The sequence below is a fragment of the Callithrix jacchus genome, chromosome 18 (genome assembly GCF_049354715.1).
Source record: "Callithrix jacchus isolate 240 chromosome 18, calJac240_pri, whole genome shotgun sequence".
NCBI classification, from domain to species: domain Eukaryota; kingdom Metazoa; phylum Chordata; class Mammalia; order Primates; family Cebidae; genus Callithrix; species Callithrix jacchus.
The window spans coordinates 36408617-36426645 of record NC_133519.1 but is presented as its reverse complement, the minus strand read 5'-3'; the positions used below and the strand labels follow the sequence as shown (position 1 = coordinate 36426645).

General features: G+C 46.5%; 1 protein-coding gene and 1 long non-coding RNA gene across 13 annotated transcripts in view; both read right to left on the bottom strand.

Annotated features, from left to right (window-relative positions):
* Positions 1-3939: 3939 nt before the first annotated feature.
* Positions 3940-15716, bottom strand: LOC118149268 (uncharacterized). Its single transcript, XR_004736670.3, has 3 exons — positions 14031-15716; positions 11663-11749; positions 3940-8538 (listed from the first exon to the last, which is right to left on the bottom strand). It is a non-coding gene; the product is annotated as an uncharacterized LOC118149268 (long non-coding RNA).
* A 1270-nt stretch (positions 15717-16986) lies between these two features.
* Positions 16987-18029, bottom strand: part of RXRG (retinoid X receptor gamma) — a 195937-nt gene continuing 194894 nt past the window's right edge. For all 12 annotated transcript variants that reach the window (XM_078355035.1, XM_078355037.1, XM_078355034.1 and 9 more), the window contains one exon: positions 16987-17475. In XM_078355035.1, the coding sequence (XP_078211161.1) occupies positions 17328-17475 (148 nt within the window). In that variant the 3' untranslated portion in view covers positions 16987-17327. The remainder of the gene's footprint in view (positions 17476-18029) is intronic.

Genomic DNA, 18029 nt, shown 5'->3' with positions numbered 1-18029 from the left:
TCCATTGTATGGATAAAACCTGCTTTGTTTATCCATTTATTAATTGACAGGTGGGCTGCTTTCACCTTTGTATTGTCATCAATAATGGTGCAATAAACATTAACATTCAAAATATCTGAGTTTCTTCTTTCAGCTCTTCAGGATATACACCAAGAAGTAGAATTATTCCCTCCACTCTTGTAAACACCTAGGTTTCTGTTGAGCAAACCATTCACCAGCCCTGGACCATGACTCACGATTCTCTGCCTCCAGAGACCAGTATATTCTGACCTTTCCACCCAGAACCCCCTTCATCTCTTCCACATCTCAAATTGTCTCCATTTGTGCTAGGCAGAAAAAAAGTGCTCCCCACCAAAGATATATTCATTTCCTAATGCCCGCACCTTTGAATATTACCTTACATGACGAAAGTTGTGGTTGAGGTGAGCATCTTGAGAGGGGATTATCCTGGATTATCTAGTGGGTCCCGAGTGCCATCACATGTATCATTGTAAGAGGGGACAAAGGAGAGCAGGCAGACACACAGAGAGGAGAAGGCAACGTGAGGGCAGAGAGATTGGAGTGGCGCAGCCCCAAGCTAACAAACACCAAGGACTGCCAGCCGCCACCAGAAGGTAGAAGGGACATGGAACAGACCCTCCTGTGGAATGCCTGGGTTGTGAAATCTTTAAGCAGGCATGAAGACTTATGTGCCACAGTATCTCATTTAAATTCACATGTTAAGTATTTAGCACGAGCCAGGCTGTGTTCCGGAGACCAAGCCCTCAGTGTGAAACACATCCATTTTTTCAGTTTTTAATTGGTAAGTAATTCATTTGATCATTTACTCTGTGCCAGACACTGTTTTGGGCTCCAGGAATACAATGGTCAACAAAATAAACATCTCCTCGTTCTTGACACTCCTCAAATAGTGCTTGTCCTCATGAAGGAGACAAAAAATAAACACATCTACATACATTTATATGTATTTCATGACAGGGAACTATCAATGTTATAAGGAATTTTAGAAGCAAGGTACAAATACATGCTCATTATAAAAAAGAAATAGAAAGGATGCGGTAAAAACTGAAAGTGACTTCAGCACTGCCTCTGGTCCCACACTCCTCCAGAAGGAACCGCTGTTAGCCGTGTGTATTCAGCACTGCCTCCGGCCCCACAGTCCTCCAGAAGGAACCGCTGTTAGCCGTGTGTATTCAGCACTGCCTCTGGTCCCACACTCCTCCAGAAGGAACCGCTGTTAGCCGTGTGTATTCAGCACTGCCTCCGTTCCCACACTCCTCCAGAAGGAACCACTGTTAGCCGTGTGTATTCAGCACTGCCTCCGGTCCCACACTCCTCCAGAAGGAACCGCTGTTAGCCGTGTGTATTCAGCACTGCCTCCGTTCCCACACTCCTCCAGAAGGAACCACTGTTAGCCGTGTGTATTCAGCACTGCCTCCGTTCCCACACTCCTCCAGAAGGAACCACTGTTAGCCGTGTGTACTCAGCACTGCCTCCGGTCCCACACTCCTCCAGAAGGAACCGCTGTTAGCCGTGTGTATTCAGCACTGCCTCTGTTCCCACACTCCTCCAGAAGGAACCGCTGTTAGCCGTGTGTATTCAGCACTGCCTCTGTTCCCACACTCCAGAAGGAACCGCTGTTAGCCGTGTGTACTCAGCACTGCCTCCGGTCCCACACTCCTCCAGAAGGAACCGCTGTTAGCCGTGTGTATTCAGCACTGCCTCTGTTCCCACACTCCAGAAGGAACCGCTGTTAGCCGTGTGTATTCAGCACTGCCTCTGTTCCCACACTCCTCCAGAAGGAACCACTGTTAGCCGTGTGTACTCAGCACTGCCTCTGGTCCCACACTCCTCCAGAAGGAACCGCCGTTAGCCGTGTGTATTCAGCACTGCCTCTGGTCCCACACTCCTCCAGAAGGAACCGCCGTTAGCCGTGTGTACTCAGCACTGCCTCTGTTCCCACACTCCTCCAGAAGGAACCGCCGTTAGCGGTGTGTATTCAGCACTGCCTCTGGTCCCACACTCCTCCAGAAGGAACCACTGTTAGCCGTGTGTATTCAGCACTGCCTCTGGTCCCACACTCCTCCAGAAGGAACCGCTGTTAGCCGTGTGTATTCAGCACTGCCTCTGGTCCCACACTCCTCCAGAAGGAACCGCTGTTAGCCGTGTGTACTCAGCACTGCCTCTGTTCCCACACTCCTCCAGAAGGAACCGCTGTTAGCGGTGTGTATTCAGCACTGCCTCTGGTCCCACACTCCTCCAGAAGGAACCACTGTTAGCCGTGTGTACTCAGCACTGCCTCTGGTCCCACACTCCTCCAGAAGGAACCGCTGTTAGCGGTGTGTATTCAGCACTGCCTCTGGTCCCACACTCCTCCAGAAGGAACCGCTGTTAGCCGTGTGTACTCAGCACTGCCTCTGGTCCCACACTCCTCCAGAAGGAACCGCTGTTAGCGGTGTGTATTCAGCACTGCCTCTGGTCCCACACTCCTCCAGAAGGAACCGCTGTTAGCCGTGTGTATCCTTCCTATCTTCTTTCTATGCAGTTTTATAAACCTTACAATCACCTCTATGGGTATTTTTTGAATAAACAGGACCGTACTTTACGTTTTGCCCTGCATCTTAGCATAGAATTGCATGTAGAGTAAATGTTAGCTCTGTATAGGTTGATGAGTACTGAGTTTCTTAAACTTCTCTTTAAGTTTAAGAAACTTGAACTTAAAAAGGCCTACCCACCTAATGCTGAGCATCAGGGCCAGGTCCAAGGTTCTCGGCTTGAGAACAAGAAGCAGCTGGTTCTCGGCTTCTTCTGTTAATGGATGTGTGGCTAGGTGAGCTCCTTGGGTGCAGAGAAAAGGTGTGAACAAAGCATTCTTTGCCAGCCATGTGGAGGAGGTGGAGGTGGCACCTGCCCAGGGCACCAGAATCAATATATCCGTAGACAGTCTTTCTGCTTCTAGCCCCAGTGTTACACCATTTTGTTCTTTTTGGAGATGGAGAAGGGCCTCTTCGTGTTCAGAGTCTGTATTGAAGATTTGGGACAGCCCCAGGCCAGATCCCTAACCCTGGTCTGAGAGATATCTTTCATTCCTTCAACAGACATTTTCAGATAGACTTAAGTATCAGACAGGGTGCCAGAACCTGGCCATGACGACTTCCAGAATAAACCCAGGAATGGAGCGGAGTGGCATATACAGGTAGCGGAGTGGCATATACAGGTACAGGAGTCCGCATCCCACTTGCCTCCTGGCTTCACCTGCCGTGAACACACCCAGGAAAGAAAACGATGGCTATGATGTCTGAGCTGCTGTGACGGATGCACTCATAGGTGAGTGGGAAACTTTTCTGCTCTTAAGTCCAGCCCTGTTCCAGGCTGCAGGAAAATTTTCTGTTTCCACCTATGCCTTTTGTTCTCGTTTCTACCATATGCCACAGCAGTGTTAGAAAGATTACAGTCTCTCTCTCCGTGTGTGTGTGTGTGTGTGTGTGTGTGTGTGTGTGTGCTCTCCATATGTTCTGTGTTATCACACCCATTGTAAGATGGAAAGATGAAGGCCCTGAGAAATCATTTGAATAGAAAGGGACATTCCAAAAAGTGTTTCTCTGTCTCCAGGAAGCCTGTGTCTAAGTCATGGACAATAGCTGGGTGTTTTCCAGCTTTTAAATCTCTTCGAGGAAATTGGAACATGATTGAACCCATCCTGGACCAAATTCTAAAAAGACATTTTTGCAGACAAATTAGCTTCCTAGCTGTGTCACCTGAATTACTACTAAACCACACTGTCTCCTTCCATTGACCGCACGGCCCCAAATAAGAGATTTTGCCTTCTCGTCATTACTGAAAAATTTTCAACTTTTCTTCCAATTCATTCCTCATATAGGACTTATTTATATTAGACATTTGACAATGTAATTTTTAAAGGAGAAGTACAAGTCACTGTTAAAATGTATATGCCATATTTAATGATTTGTGTTCAATTGTTACTTTTACAAGTTTGCAACTTTTTTTTTCCTTTTTTCCTTTTGTGAAGTGGTACTCTGCAAGCCAGCTGATAGGCTTCTGAGTCAGTGTTGCTGTTTCTAATTACTGAATATCTAGAAGCAGCTCCAGACAACTGCTCAGTGTTAGTTTCCACCAGCAAAACCTGAGAGACAGAATTCTTGGTTACAAAATGCTGGAGTTAAGGGTTGAAAGACAACTTCCATTATAACCTCCTGTTTTCACTCACTTATAATTACCCAAAAATTGTCCTCTTGCTCCAAATCATTTCATGCTCTGTTTCCATCCCAGCGATGAAATTGCTTGGAAAGTTTGAACAAAAGTGGTTTAGCCAGTTTGGATTCAGGCAACTTAGGGAAGAATATCCTTTTACAACTGAAAAACAAATAATGTTTATCTCTGGCTATGGACAACCCAGAAGCAGCTGTCACCTTATAACATCGGTTCTCTTGTGTGGGTGGTTAGCTTTATCCCAGAAAGTGTCTGTGAATGCAATGGAAATCCAGAATCTCAAAAGAAGAAATCAGAAGCGATGATGATATGGATTTGTGCTTTCTGCTCTACAATTTGGTGGCCAATAAGGGAGTGGGGCAGGAGGAGGAGGATTTACATTATATTACCTGCAGAATAAAGATGTCCTCTTTTCCTGGTATTAACTGTTTTGTTAAAAGTATGGGATCTAAGTTAAGGCACTCCTGAGTTTGAGTTTGGATTCTGCCCATGACTAGCTGTGCGACACTGAATTAGTAATGAAACCTCCCTTAGCTTTGGTATCCTCTCCATTAAAATGGGAATCATGATAGTAGCCACTGCATAGAAGTACACTGAGGATAAAAAAGGTACTGCATATGAAATGCTTGGCCCACTGTCTGGAGTAGCATGAGTGTGCAGTGCAGGTTTCCTGGTAGCAGAGCAATGGTAGTAATATAGAAATACACAGATATGGCTGTGTGTTGAATCTGTCAGTTGTGTTGACATCTAGGTTTTTGCCTTTCAGGATCCATTCCCAATTCCAGTAAGCACAATTCAGTTTTCATTTTAGGAAACCATTCCTTCCCAGGTTCAGCCCATGTGATTCATCCCTTGCTATCCCTCCTACCATTCCCGTGGGTGTATCTGGGACCTAATTCCAACCAAGTAGAGCTTGTGAATATCTGCTCCAGGATTTCTGCTGGAAAAGGTCTCTCCTCCTTTGGCTGGGGTCACTGGCCCACAAGGATGCCAAATTAGAATTCCTGGAAGTCACTTTTGGTCAACATTACCAAGAATTACTCGAACAGAGAGAAATGCAGACCCCGGGGATAGCAAGAGTCCTGAAGGTATCAACCGAGTGCCTGGGCCCTGCATACCTGGAGCTGGTCCTGTCTTAAGACTTTCAGTTTTGTGAGACTTTTTAACTTAAACCAGATTGAGTTGAATCTGTATTATTTCCAATAGTCCGCTTCAGAACAGAAGCTCAAGGCTACAAGCATCCAGCAGTGAGGCAGAACTCTTCACGATGTGTTTATAAAACACGTAATTTTACTGCCTCTACTTTGCTGGCAGCTTTGGACAAGTCCCTTTGCCTTCGGGGTCTCTAGGACCTCCACAGATAGATCAGGCAGAAGGGAGCAGTGGCTGCTGAAGTTGCGACATCCTGAGTATCTATGACTTGGAGGAAATAGAGCACTGGGGAATCACAGTCTATACGGAGGTTTTTGGTGACAGAGGAGAAATTATGCGTTTGTGGTTAAGGGTTAGAGTCTGTCTCACTTCAGAGACTGGTTTTGACTTTCAGCTCTACTACTTGCTGTATGACCATGGACAAGTGACGCAGCCTCTCTGAGACTCCTCTTCAATTGTAATATAAAGATATTAAGATTAGCTAGAGAAAGGAACTTTCTACTCTTCCTAATCTCGCATGCTCATTTTAGGCCAAAGATGAAGGGCTCCTGCTTTTCTACTGGATATAAAAGTCCTTGAAGAAATCCTTTGGCTTCCCCGTCCAACCTGTCACTTGCTTGTCCTCATAGGAGAGAGGTGACTAGTCTGATTGGCTAGATGAAGGAGAGTTATAAAACTGTACATGATGATTTTGTTTGTATCAGTTTCGTTTTGATCCATTCTTCTTTGTTTCGCTCAGTACTGCACTTTGCCATCCATCAGTGATGCTCTGTGTAACTCTGGTCAGTTCCTTTCAATTGCTGCACAGTGTTTCAGTAAACACGTAAATGGCCATAGAGAGAACGTCATGTGCCTCTCCATTTGTTCAGATACGTTTCTGCCCTGGACAAGGTGGATGGGACAAGGCGGACGGGTAAAAGCCTGACCTGTGCATATGTTGAAGTTCAGCGAGCCACGTGCTTCCAGGACCCATGGAATGAACCCCTTAAAAGAAGCACTGTCACCACAGGAGGTCCCCTTTCTTCAGCTTCTCCACCTTGGGAAGCATGGCTAAATCAGGTTGGCCCTGCTCTGTGGACTTGGACACCTGTAATTCAGGAAGGGAAGAGGGTAGAAAGGCCTCTATGTAGAAATGTTATGTTCTCCATTCCGGATCTGCCTCTTAAAAAGCAGTTACTGTGATCCCCACATGGCTCCTTGAGTCTCTTGTTAGGTTAATGAGAAAACGATTCTGGAACCTTCAGTGAGGAAGGTCCCTCCAACAAGACTCTAGAATTGCAAACCACAAAGTGAGAAGAGGGTGGATTTGACCACATCAAAATTAAAGATTCTGCTCAAGTGAACAGATGGTATTAGATTGGGAGAAACTACTCGTAACATTTCTGTTATAAAATGGCAGAAATTTCTCATAGTTCTGGAGACTGGGAAGTCCAAGATCAAGGGAACCAGTCTGGTTTCTGATGAGGACCCACTTCCCGGCTCATAGATGGCCAACTTTTGATTGTGTCCTCACATGGTGAAAGGAGCAACAGATCTCTCTCGAGTCTCACCTCTCCCATTACCTTGGGGGTTAAGATTTCAACATTTGAATTGAGGGGAGAGGGACATAAACATTCAGTCCATTGCGATATATAGTAAGCACTTACCCCTTCTGAGCCAGGCCTAAATCGTAATTCCTTTAAGATAAGCAATAAAATACCCATAAGAAATCTGAACGGTGAATAAGGAAACAGAGAGGAGCTAAACCTTTCTAGTAATAAGAGAAAGACAAATCAGAATAAGGCTTTGTATGAAGCACCCTGACAAAATTAGAAATCTGAACTATACCAAATGCTAAGAAGGATGTATGGAAATGAGACCCTTGTGCACTGGTGGGAGTATATAACGTACATACATTGGTACAAACGTTTGGAAAACAGTAGGAAAGTATAGTGAAACTGAGTATGTGAACACTCTACTCTCTGGGGCATAAACCCAGGAGTAGGACTGGCCTACAGGTAAGCAAGGAGACTTGTGCAAGAATGCCTGTCGTGGTGAAGAGCTGACGGCCATCTACGTGTTTACTGAACACTGTGCAGCAATTAAAAGGAACTGGCCAGAGTTACACAGAGCATCGCTGATGCATGGCAAAGTGCCGTACTGAGCAAAACAAAGAAGAATGGATCAAAATGAAACTGACACAAACAAATCATCATGTACAGTTTTACAACATACAAAATAATGCCACATAATTTCTGTGGACGTTAAGTGTAGAAATAAGCCTGTGGAAGGTGGATTTTCAAGGACCTACTAAAGAAAAAATAAGAACTTGGACTCTCTGGGGAAGATTTAGATCTGGGATAGTAGATGACAGGAGAAAAATAAACAAAAGACGTACCTTAAATGGTCTGTTTTACCATAAACTCAGATAAACGCAATTCTGCTCACCTGGGATTAGAAACCATCTTTATAAATCTACATATATGTCTTTTGAGACAGGGTTCCACTCTGTTACCCAGACTGGAGTGAATTGGAGCAATCACTGCTCACTGCAGCTTTGACCTCCCAGGCTCAAGAGATTCTCCCACCTCAGCCTCCTGAGTAGCTGGGAATACAGGTGCACACCACCACACCTGGCTTATATTTTTGTATTTTTTTGTAGAAAGGGGGATTTGCTATCTCTCCCAGGCTTATAAATCTATCCTTTACCAGAGCAATAAGCCCATAGCAGGTGCTCAATTCATAATTTGATAATTGTTTAATCTGTGCATTTTATCCTTCAGATTCTGGGCTTTCTAAGGAGTAGATTCTCTCTGAAACCAGTGCCCAGAGGTAAGGGTGATCCCTGCTTGTACGTAAGATCATGGAGTAGAATGTCAATCCATCTCTAAAAGACATTACTGATTCAAAGAGGAAAGATTATCTGGTTAGAATCTTTGATTTTACTGAAGAGAAAGCTGAAGGACTGAGAGGTTCAGGGACCTGCCCAGGTCAGACAACTCACCTGCTGCATGATCAGAAGAGGACCAAGGCCCTCTAACTCCTTGTCCCCTGCTCCTTCCACCAGGCCATCTGCCATCAGCATTGCTTCTCCTAAGGGGAGCAAGATCAGCTTTCTGCGAATGCCCACATCTGGCTCTGCAAATTTGGGAAGGGCTGATCTGGCACTTTTGAACTCTGTATGGCAACCAGGAAAAGAACAGAAAAGTTCCCTAAAATACCACCCATTAAAAACTCACACCAAGCCAATCTCAAACATCCCAAATTCTACCTCTGGGAAACAGGTCTGTCATGTTGCTGTGGAAACACTATTGTTAAATGGAGCAGTAACCCCCTTTGAAGAACCAGTCCTGATGTGGCATTAGCCTTCGGCTTTGTATGTGATGCTGGTGAATGGGTAGTTATAGATCTGTGTCCCTTTAGTTAGTGGAGTGGCTAACAGGTGAGTAGGAGGTTGTTCCTTCCCAGCTCGAACCTGACTCCTTTCCATGCATTCTCTGTGGGATGCTCCACCCACTCCCCCTTGAGATTCCTCTTCTGAGCCCATTTCCCCAGAGTCTGATGCAAACACTCCACTGAGTGAGCATCTGGCTAAGGGTACCCTTTCCTCTGAGTCTATTTGACGTTAATTTCTCAAACTATTATTTTTGTTTTCAATTTTTAAAATCCGTTCCCTCAGGCCTCCTGGAAGCTGCTTTCTCCGAATTGTGATGCCGTGAGCGGGCAGCAGAGGGAGCCCATGCCTAACAATCTTCCCGCACAAAGTGTGCAGCCCAGGAGAGGCGGGTTGCAAGCATCCCTCGCAGCTGCACAATCCGAGATGCCTGGGGAGGCTGGGCCGGGCCAGTTCCTCTGTGGTCTGTGGTCAGAGATGGTTGTGTGCGCCAGCACTGTCGCGGGAGGCATTTCCTTTCTTTTTTCTGCTCTTCCCCGGCTGGGAAAGAGTTTGGGTCTCCAGTTCTCTTCACAAACGAACACCTCTTATTCAGATCTTCAAGGAAGATCTGTCTTCCCTGCCTGCCTTTGGAAAAAAAGGAGTTTGCGCTTTCCATTCCACTCCTCACTTAGCCCCTCCCAGTAACGCCTTAATTAATCTTGTAACTGCCGCCCCAAGCCTTCTCCTAGTGGAAAGGCACTGTTGATTTATTGCCTGAAGCCTTGAGATCATTTGGCTCCAAGACCCAGCTCTTCCAGAGCCTGAGTCAGATTTTTTTGAATTACAGAAGTAGTGGCAAATTGTCATACACAGAGGGTAGATGTGGTTTTTAGAAATAATCGAATGCCATTTGGCTCCAAATCCTTGAACAATGCAGGAAATAAAGCTGGAAATACAAATGTGCCAGCCTGGGGCCTGATATATGCTGGGTTCCGGAATGATGAGCATGCTACATCAACCTGGACCGTGAGAGTGGTTGAAGTCGTTATTTAATAAGTCCTGAGTATAGACTCATCAGATCATGTATCTTAGGTGGCCTTAAACCGGCTCCAAAGACAAATGTAAAAGGGGACTGACTATCCAAGGAAGATAAACTTCGAAGTAAAACTCCTGAAGGAGATGTTAGCTACATGGTTTGTTTATCCAAGTTCCACATTTATTAAAAAACATCATCCCTTATTATTTCATATTTGTTCTTCATATATACCAATCTCTCAACCTACAAATATTTCATGGGCTCAGAATATAAAAAGTTCCCTGAGGGCTGGGTGTGGTGGCTCACATCTATAATCTCAGCAGTTGGGAGACCGAGGCAGGAGTTCAAGACCAGCCTGCCCAACATGGTGAAACCCTGTCTTTACTGAAAATACTGGGCATGAGTGGTGGTGTGCACCTGTAGTTCCAGCTACTCAGGAGGCTGAGGCAGAATTGCTTGAACCCAGGAGGTGGAGGTTGCAGTGAGCCAAGATCGTGCCACTGCACTCCAGCCTGGGCTACAGAGTGAGACTCCACCTTAAAAAAAAAAAAAAAAAAAGTTCACTGAGGAAATAGGTCTAGAGGTCTTGGAGTTGAGTGGCACTGGCCGTGCATCTGCCGTGACAGTAGCTGAATGCTGACCACCATGTGTGTCCCAAGACAAGTCGTTGAATCTCTAGAGTCCCAGTTTCTCATCTTTAACATGGAGACCTCAGCAGCTCCTCTACCTACTTCTCCAAGGCCAGATTACCACCACAGACCTTTGCGTGTGTTTTGTGAACTTCAAAGTGCTGTAGATACATTGTTTCTTAGGTTACAGTGGTCCTTGTGCTTTCTGCTTTTCTCCATTGTAAGTTCCCTGAAGGCAAAGAATATGCCTCAAGTTCTTGGGCCACTGCCTTCTGTGCCCATGAAAAGTAACTTGGCAGGCAGTGGAGACCTCATACCTTCTCTTAACATCTTACGCAGGACCAGTTTCTGGGCTCAGGGCTCCAGTAGGCTCCGGGGCTTGCTGGGGGCACACACTACTTTCAATGGGCTGCCATCTACTGGGAATGAAACCAGAGGTGCCAATTGCACGAACATGTATTGAATGCCAACTTTGGGCTGGGCACTCTGTTCAGAGAAGGTGTGAATATGCAGTTGAATCAGACATGATCTGCTCTCAAGGAGTTTACAAGTCAAGTCAATGGTATATACAACAGTCAATAATGCAATGCGCAGTGCTGAACGGTTTCTAATGGAGACACAGAATAATGATAATGTTACAAAGATGGAGAGATCAGGAAAAGCTTCACACAGATGTGGCCCTTGAGCTGGTCTTAAAGGATGAGTAGGACTTGAGTAACTACGGCTGGTGAAGGAGTCATGCCAGGCAGAGAGGAATGTCTGAGCAAAGATGTAGACAGCAGGTCATTTAAGAAATAGCTAAATCAGCTGAAGGTATGTGCAAGGTACAGAAGGAGAGAGCTGGGAACTTTCACTCTGGGGCCTAGCCATGGACAGCCTTGATTGCCCTGCCAAAAAGCTGGGGCTTATGTCAGAAGCGGAACTAAATCATAACAGCTACTTTGGGCAGATGGGCTGGGACAGGCCATCTAGGCTATTCCAGGGGCAGAAGTGAAAACGATGTTGCTAAGTCTGAGAGACTGGTAACCAAAGAAGGCAAACTCAAGCCGGTGCATGCCTGGGGCCCGGGTTTTCACTAGTGTAGCTGGTATTGCAAAGCCTCTATAGTCAATGAATACAAACAGAAAAGCTTTATTCTCCTTCAGCCAGACTGCAGACCAGCTCTGTGCTATTCCCAGTCCTTGCCTATTAACAGTACTCAGGCAAAGCCCAGAATATCTCACTTCGGTAGTTGCAAAGTCTGAACTAACACAAACTTACCAGTCACTTCTTTCTCTCTGCCTCTTCCTTCTTCCCCTCCTTCCTTTTTGGGGTCTTCCTTTTCTCTCTCTACAAGGGAACTGGGCCCTGGAAGAAGGATGAGAAGAGAGAGAAGTGCTCTTAACAGCATGGTGCTGTTGTTGCCTTCCACGTGGCAAGAACCAACAGGGTCTTCCTTTTCTCTCTCTACAAGGGAACTGGGGCCTGGAAGAAGGATGAGAAGAGAGAGAAGTGCTCTTAACAGCATGGTGCTGTTGATGCCTTCCACGTGGCAAGAACCAACAGGGGGCTCTTCTTAGTGCCTGCAGTGAGCCTTCAGGAGGGCCCATGGGGAACTCTGTTCTGCACAGTAACAGCTATGGGCAGTGAATGCTCTGCTTGACCCCTAGTTCCTGCCCATAGCAATTCAACCCATAGCCTCTTACTGCGGAGATCCCCTTGCCTTGAGAGTCCACTCTCTTGGCTTGGTACCTTCAGGATATTCTAAACACAGTTTTTTCCAGGGAATTCATTTGGCTCATAGAAAATGCCACATCCTGAGCAAACCAAGTACACAGAGGAGGGCGATGGGATGCAGTTCTCTCCCTTTCCTTCCCCACTTACACCTTCCCAATGGGCCCCTGTCCTCAGAGGTCTCTGTCAAGAAGAGACATCCATCTTGCCCCCCCACCTGGTAGCCCAGGCCCTTCCCAGAACTCCCTCCCCACCCTCTGTGGCAAGGTGGGGCACTGGGTTTCTGCTGCTGGGCAAGCATGAGCCAGGATGCCAGGCACCAGCCTCCCCATTATGTAGGTGTCCACACCCACTCAATGAGTGGCTCTTTTCTGCTCCCTTCATTTGCCACGGGGTTGGGGACCCCTCCCTCTTGTGGTATACCCTGAAGGGGTAGGGTAAGTAAAGCTGAGACTCAACTCCCCAAGTACTCCTTATTCTAAGGGCTTCTCTCCTTAAATTGCAGTCTTCTACGAACATAGGCTCAAGAAGAGGAATAAATCGCAGAAGGAGCTCATCTATCTTCATAACTGTATAGAACAGGAGGGGACCTCGTGCCCTCACCTTGGGGCTTTAGCCAAAGTTAAAAACAATGGAAAATTCTATTTGGTATTTTAGTTCATTAGTGAGGCTTTGTAGCAGTTTTGCAATCTAAGTACTTATGATTTGGGGGCAGATAATTCTTTGCTGTGGGCCCTCCTGTGCATTATAGATGTTTAATAGCATCCCCAGCCTCCACCCACCAGAACTCCCCTAGTCATGACAAATGTCTGCAGATATTGCCAAATGTCCCTAGGGGTGGGGAACGACACGCTTGCTCTGGTGAGACTGCTTTTTTTTTTTGAGACCGAGTTTCACTTTTGTCACCCAGGCTGAAGTGCAATGGTGTGATCTAGGCTCACTGCAACCTCTACCTCCTGGGTTCAAGTGATTCTCCTGCCTCAGCCTCCCAAGTAGCTAGGATTACAGGTGCCTGCCACCACGCCCAGCTAATTTTTATATTTTTAGTAGAGATAGGGTTTCACCATGCTCCTCATGATCCACCTACCTCAGCCTCCCAAAGCGCTGGGATTACAGGCACCAGCCATCGTGCCCAGCCTGAGACTGCTTAATAAAGACTAAAGCAAGTCATTTAAAGTTTTTGAGCAAAAAAGCAGTATACAATTATAAACAGATATTTGGTTGATTTCAGAGAAAGTTTTTGAGCAAGAAAGCAATATAAAATTATAAACAAGGGCCGGGCACGGTGGCTCACGCCTGTAATCCCAACACTTTGGGAGGCCGAGGCGGATGGATCACGAGGTCAAGAGATCAAGACCATCCTGGTCAACATGATGAAATCCCGTCTCTACTAAAAATACAAAAAAAAATTAGCTGGGCATGGTGGCGCATGCCTGAACCCAGGGGGCGGAGGTTGCGGTGAGCTGAGATGACGCCATTGCACTCCAGCCTGGGTAACAAGAGCAAAACTCCGCCTCAAAAAAAAAAAAAAATTATACACCAATATTTTGTGGATGTCACTGAAGGGTATAAAAAGAAACGGCCAAGGCCGAGAAATGCTCACTGGGCAGATGACATCTTTTTCACAGTCTTTAATAGTGTACAAAGTGCCATCATTAAATTATCTCACTTAACTTTCACACCAAGCATGTGAGGAAGGGCGGGCCCACACTGCAGGGGTGAGTTGTCGGCATGGTGGATGGGGGCTAAGGTGCGCATTGCTCTCAGGTTAGATAGGGTGTGGGGAGGAGTTAGGTGTAGGTGGGGCTTTTCCCTGGAGTCTGGACCTCTTTCCAGAGCGGGAATCCCGTAGAAGACACTCAGATGAGTAATAATACTCATAATAATGGTGTACTAAAATTAATTGAGAGCTCACCACGTGCCAGATGCAGCCCTGTGTCCAGTTCATAGATCACCTCATCTGCTTCTCTCAACAGGCTCCTGTGGACAGGTACTATATTTTTCACAGTTTACAAAGTAGAAAACGAAGGTCTAACAGGTTAAATCACTTCCCCAGGGTTACTCAGTGGTCAGATGGGATTTTAATGGAGGCCGGCTGGGCTGACTCTGAGCCCGTGTTCATAATTACGGCACCTCCCTTCCTGCATTTCCTCAGATCTGACTCATAGGCGGTCTCCACAGTCACTAGCACCCTGTACTCTCGTGGCCCCTGAGGCTTCCTGTTAGCAGCACTGTTTGTTAGGAAAATGGGGTGGTTCATTCCCATTTTCCTGATGAAGATGTGACCTACAATAAAAGTGTTAAACCAAAACTAGAAACTAGAAATGTTGATTCCTTTTACGCTATGTTGGATGATCCAAGCTGGCTGTGGAATAGAGTGTTCCAGCAATCTCCTCAAAACTCCAAGATTAAGTTTTAATTGCAATCTCACTCTTCAACAGAAAATAAATTAATATTTTTGCCCATCTTCCATGCCAGTCACAGGACTAAGAGCATTAGCTTATGTAATCCTCACAAGAATCCCATTTCACAGATTTGGTAACTGAGGCTCAATGAGGTTTAAGTCCATCAGGAATGACAAAGTCAGGACTCAAAACCCAAGTATGTCTTATGTACATGCTCTCACACTAGGCTTTATGCATCTTTCATCTTTTTATCCTTAAAAGGTGGGTATTATCATCTGACCTTTACAAATAAGGTAACGAAATGAGAGGCAGGGAGGGTAAGTAACTTTCCCTACATCCAAGACTACAGCTGGCAGAGCCAGGAGCCAGGCTCTGGCTGCCTAAGTCCAGAGTGACAAGCTTTTCACCCCAGAGCCATGAGCTCGGGCTCTATGAGAACTTGTGGAAAGCAAGGCTATATTCCTCTGTTTTAAGTCAGGCTACATAGTATAGTGTATGGGATTCCAAAAACATTGGTCTCAACCATGCTGTCCCCTCACACAGCTGATTCCACGTGTAGGTGAGGCATATGGAATGAGGAAAGGTCTCACTGGAGCCAGGCCTCAGTCCAGGTGGGGCTGAGCACCCACTCAGTTGCTCTTGCTAGGGTACAAGGAGGACCGGTTCAGGAAGGAGCTGGCCTTTAGAGCCCGGAGTCTCGTGGAACCACCCCATGCAACAAAGACAGCTGGGCTCCCACCAAGCTTCTGTTCAGGCTCAGTGAGGTTCTCCAGCAACAGTTCAGGGGACACCGCACTTGATGGATGTGCAGCACCCTGCTGGGCCCTGATGAGTCTGTGTTTTGCTGCAGGCAAGAACTAAGGTTTGCTGGAAAAGGGATCAAAGATTGGAATGGGGGCCAGGTGCAGTGTCTTGTGGTTGTAATCTCAGCACTTTGGGAGGCCGAGGTGGGTAGATGACTTGAGGTCAGGAGATTGAGACGAGCCTGGCCAACATGGTGAAATCCTCTCTCTACTAAAAACAAAACAATTAGCTGGGCATGGTGGTACACACCTGTAGTCCCAGCTACTCAGGAGGCTGAGGCAGGAGAATTGCTCACACCCAGGAGGCAGAAGTTGCTGTGAGCCAGGATCCCATCCCTGTACTCCAGCCTGGGCAACAGAGCAAAACTCCATCTCAAAAAAAAAAAAAAAGAAAATTGGAATGGGACTCAGGTGACCACCAGTTGGCGGCGGGGGGGGGTGGGGGTGGGGGGGGTGGGCAGTGAATTTTCCCGGAAGGCTGTTGGTTACCTGTCAGGCAGTTGAATGTGTCCAGTGAATTATGCTGGCAGAAGGAAGAGATCAAGGAGGATACAATTAAATTTTAACACCCGTCTCCAGTCATTTTCATCGTAGTTCACAGTACATGCAGATATACAAGTAAAGGAAAAAAACAGCAGAATTAAGATTTTCCTTCCATTGCTTAATGTCCAAGGCTAAGAGGTCCCTAAATTTTTCTTAGTAGTAAGTAAAGCAATCACTGATCACACAACTATATTTTGACTGGAGCGTTAACCTGGGGATTTCGAGGGGACAAGTTATTGATGGGGAATGAGACAAATGTCATCCACATTGTCATTTAGGGAATTCTTTCTAGCTGTGTGGAACCCAACTCAACAACACAGATCACTGTGTGCTTTACCAGGCCCTGAGGCAGGTGCTTGTGGTATGGAAAAGGTCAAGCAGGGCTCCTAAGTGCAGTTGTTCACCCTGCACATTTACAACCCTAGGAGGTACCCTGTAATTCACATACGTGGATGTGTGTATCTGTGAAGCCCTATTCCTGCAGGTGGCAGGAATGTGAGTTGAAGACAGTGAGCTATATGGGCTGTCCATGGTGTCATGGTCCATACCTTCCAAGAGCTCGTTGTCCAGCAAGCAGTTGAGATTCAAGAGCCAGGTAAGTCTGGAGATCCCAGGCTGGAAGGTGGGAGGTTTTCTCTCTTTCCCGTTTAAGAACAGGCTGCGTAGGGTTAAATAAGATTGGAAAATAAACTAGGTGTACTCTACTCTTCTCACTGTTGTTGCTGGTTCATGATATAATAGAAAAATCTATTCCTTTGTTACCAACTCCCAGAATCTGAGATCTTCCACCAGCTTCCAGGACAGAGAACATCTCTCCTTTGGCCTTATACTGAATTGCCTCCAATCAGAATAAGTCTCTTTCTGCTCATTATTCTTAGAGGGAAAACAAAACAAAACCAAGTTGATTTTTTAAAGACAGTGTCTCTTCCCAGTCTCCCCAGAATCTTCCCTGGGGCAAAGCTGGCTGTGCAGTGAATCCCAGCTGAGACACAGGCATTGTGCTCTGGGATTTACAGTCTCAGGACCCCAGCCCCAGCCCCGAACCCCAGCCTCTGATACCCCTTCTCCAAGTCTGAGACAACTTCCCTGTAGCACAATAACACACCCCATGCTCCAGCAGTGCCAATTTCATATATATTATTTTATTACTCATTTGTTTGCTTTCCAGGGCAAGTGAAAAAATAATTTAAACCAATTGTATGTACAGAGACTTGGTTAGTTTTCCCAAGAACTTCGAGAAAGTCCCCCAGCCCTGTAGACAGCAATGAGTATTACCTTTAACATCTATACAAAAGTCCACCTATAAAAGTCTCATGTGTAGAAAGGTTTTCTTTATTATAAGCATCACATTTTGGGGACAGGAAAGGGGTCAGGGTGGTAGGTGGAGGAAAGTGCGGGGTGGGGGTCCACACACACCTGCCCAGGGGTCATCCTGGGTGGGGAGGCTGTGGCTGGTGGGGCTCAAGTGATCTGCAGCGGGGTCTCCAACATCTCCATGAGGAAGGTGTCAATGGGGGTGTCCCCGATGAGCTTGAAGAAGAAGAGGTGCTCCAGGCATTTCAAGCCAATGGAGCGCAGAGCTGGGAGGCGCAGCAGCAGCTTGGCAAACCTGCAGGGAAGCCAAGAGGCATCAGGAACAGGGACTGGCATGCACCGCACACCTGCACCTGCTGGTGGGAGACCGTCCATTTGGTCTTCTTGACCAATCTATGATAGAAGAGCTGGAAGGGGAGACAAGGGAGTCACAGAATCTCTAAGCCTAGAGAGCTTCAGAAACAGGCAAGAGGGCTCGTCAGCCTCAAAGGCAGAAGCTGGAGCACATGACCCTTCAAGAATCTTGCATTCTGTAGCTACATCCCAGGATTACCCTCAGCTCCCCTCATTCACGGTGGGGAAAAGGAAGAACCGGATGACTGTGTCCACTCACGTTGCCAGCCTTACTGGCTCGTCACATTCTCTGTGTCCCTCGGGTATCTGCACAGGTCTGCTAAAGCACTTAGAGCAAAGCATGAGGCACTGAATGTGCTGAATGCATGGCAGCTGTCACCGTTAGATGAACATGTTTGAGAACCCCACTTTAGCCACCATGCTTTCAATTTGCTTTAGTTACCCACCCCCACAAAAAAATTTTTTAAGAATGGGGTCTCGCTGTATTGTTTAGGC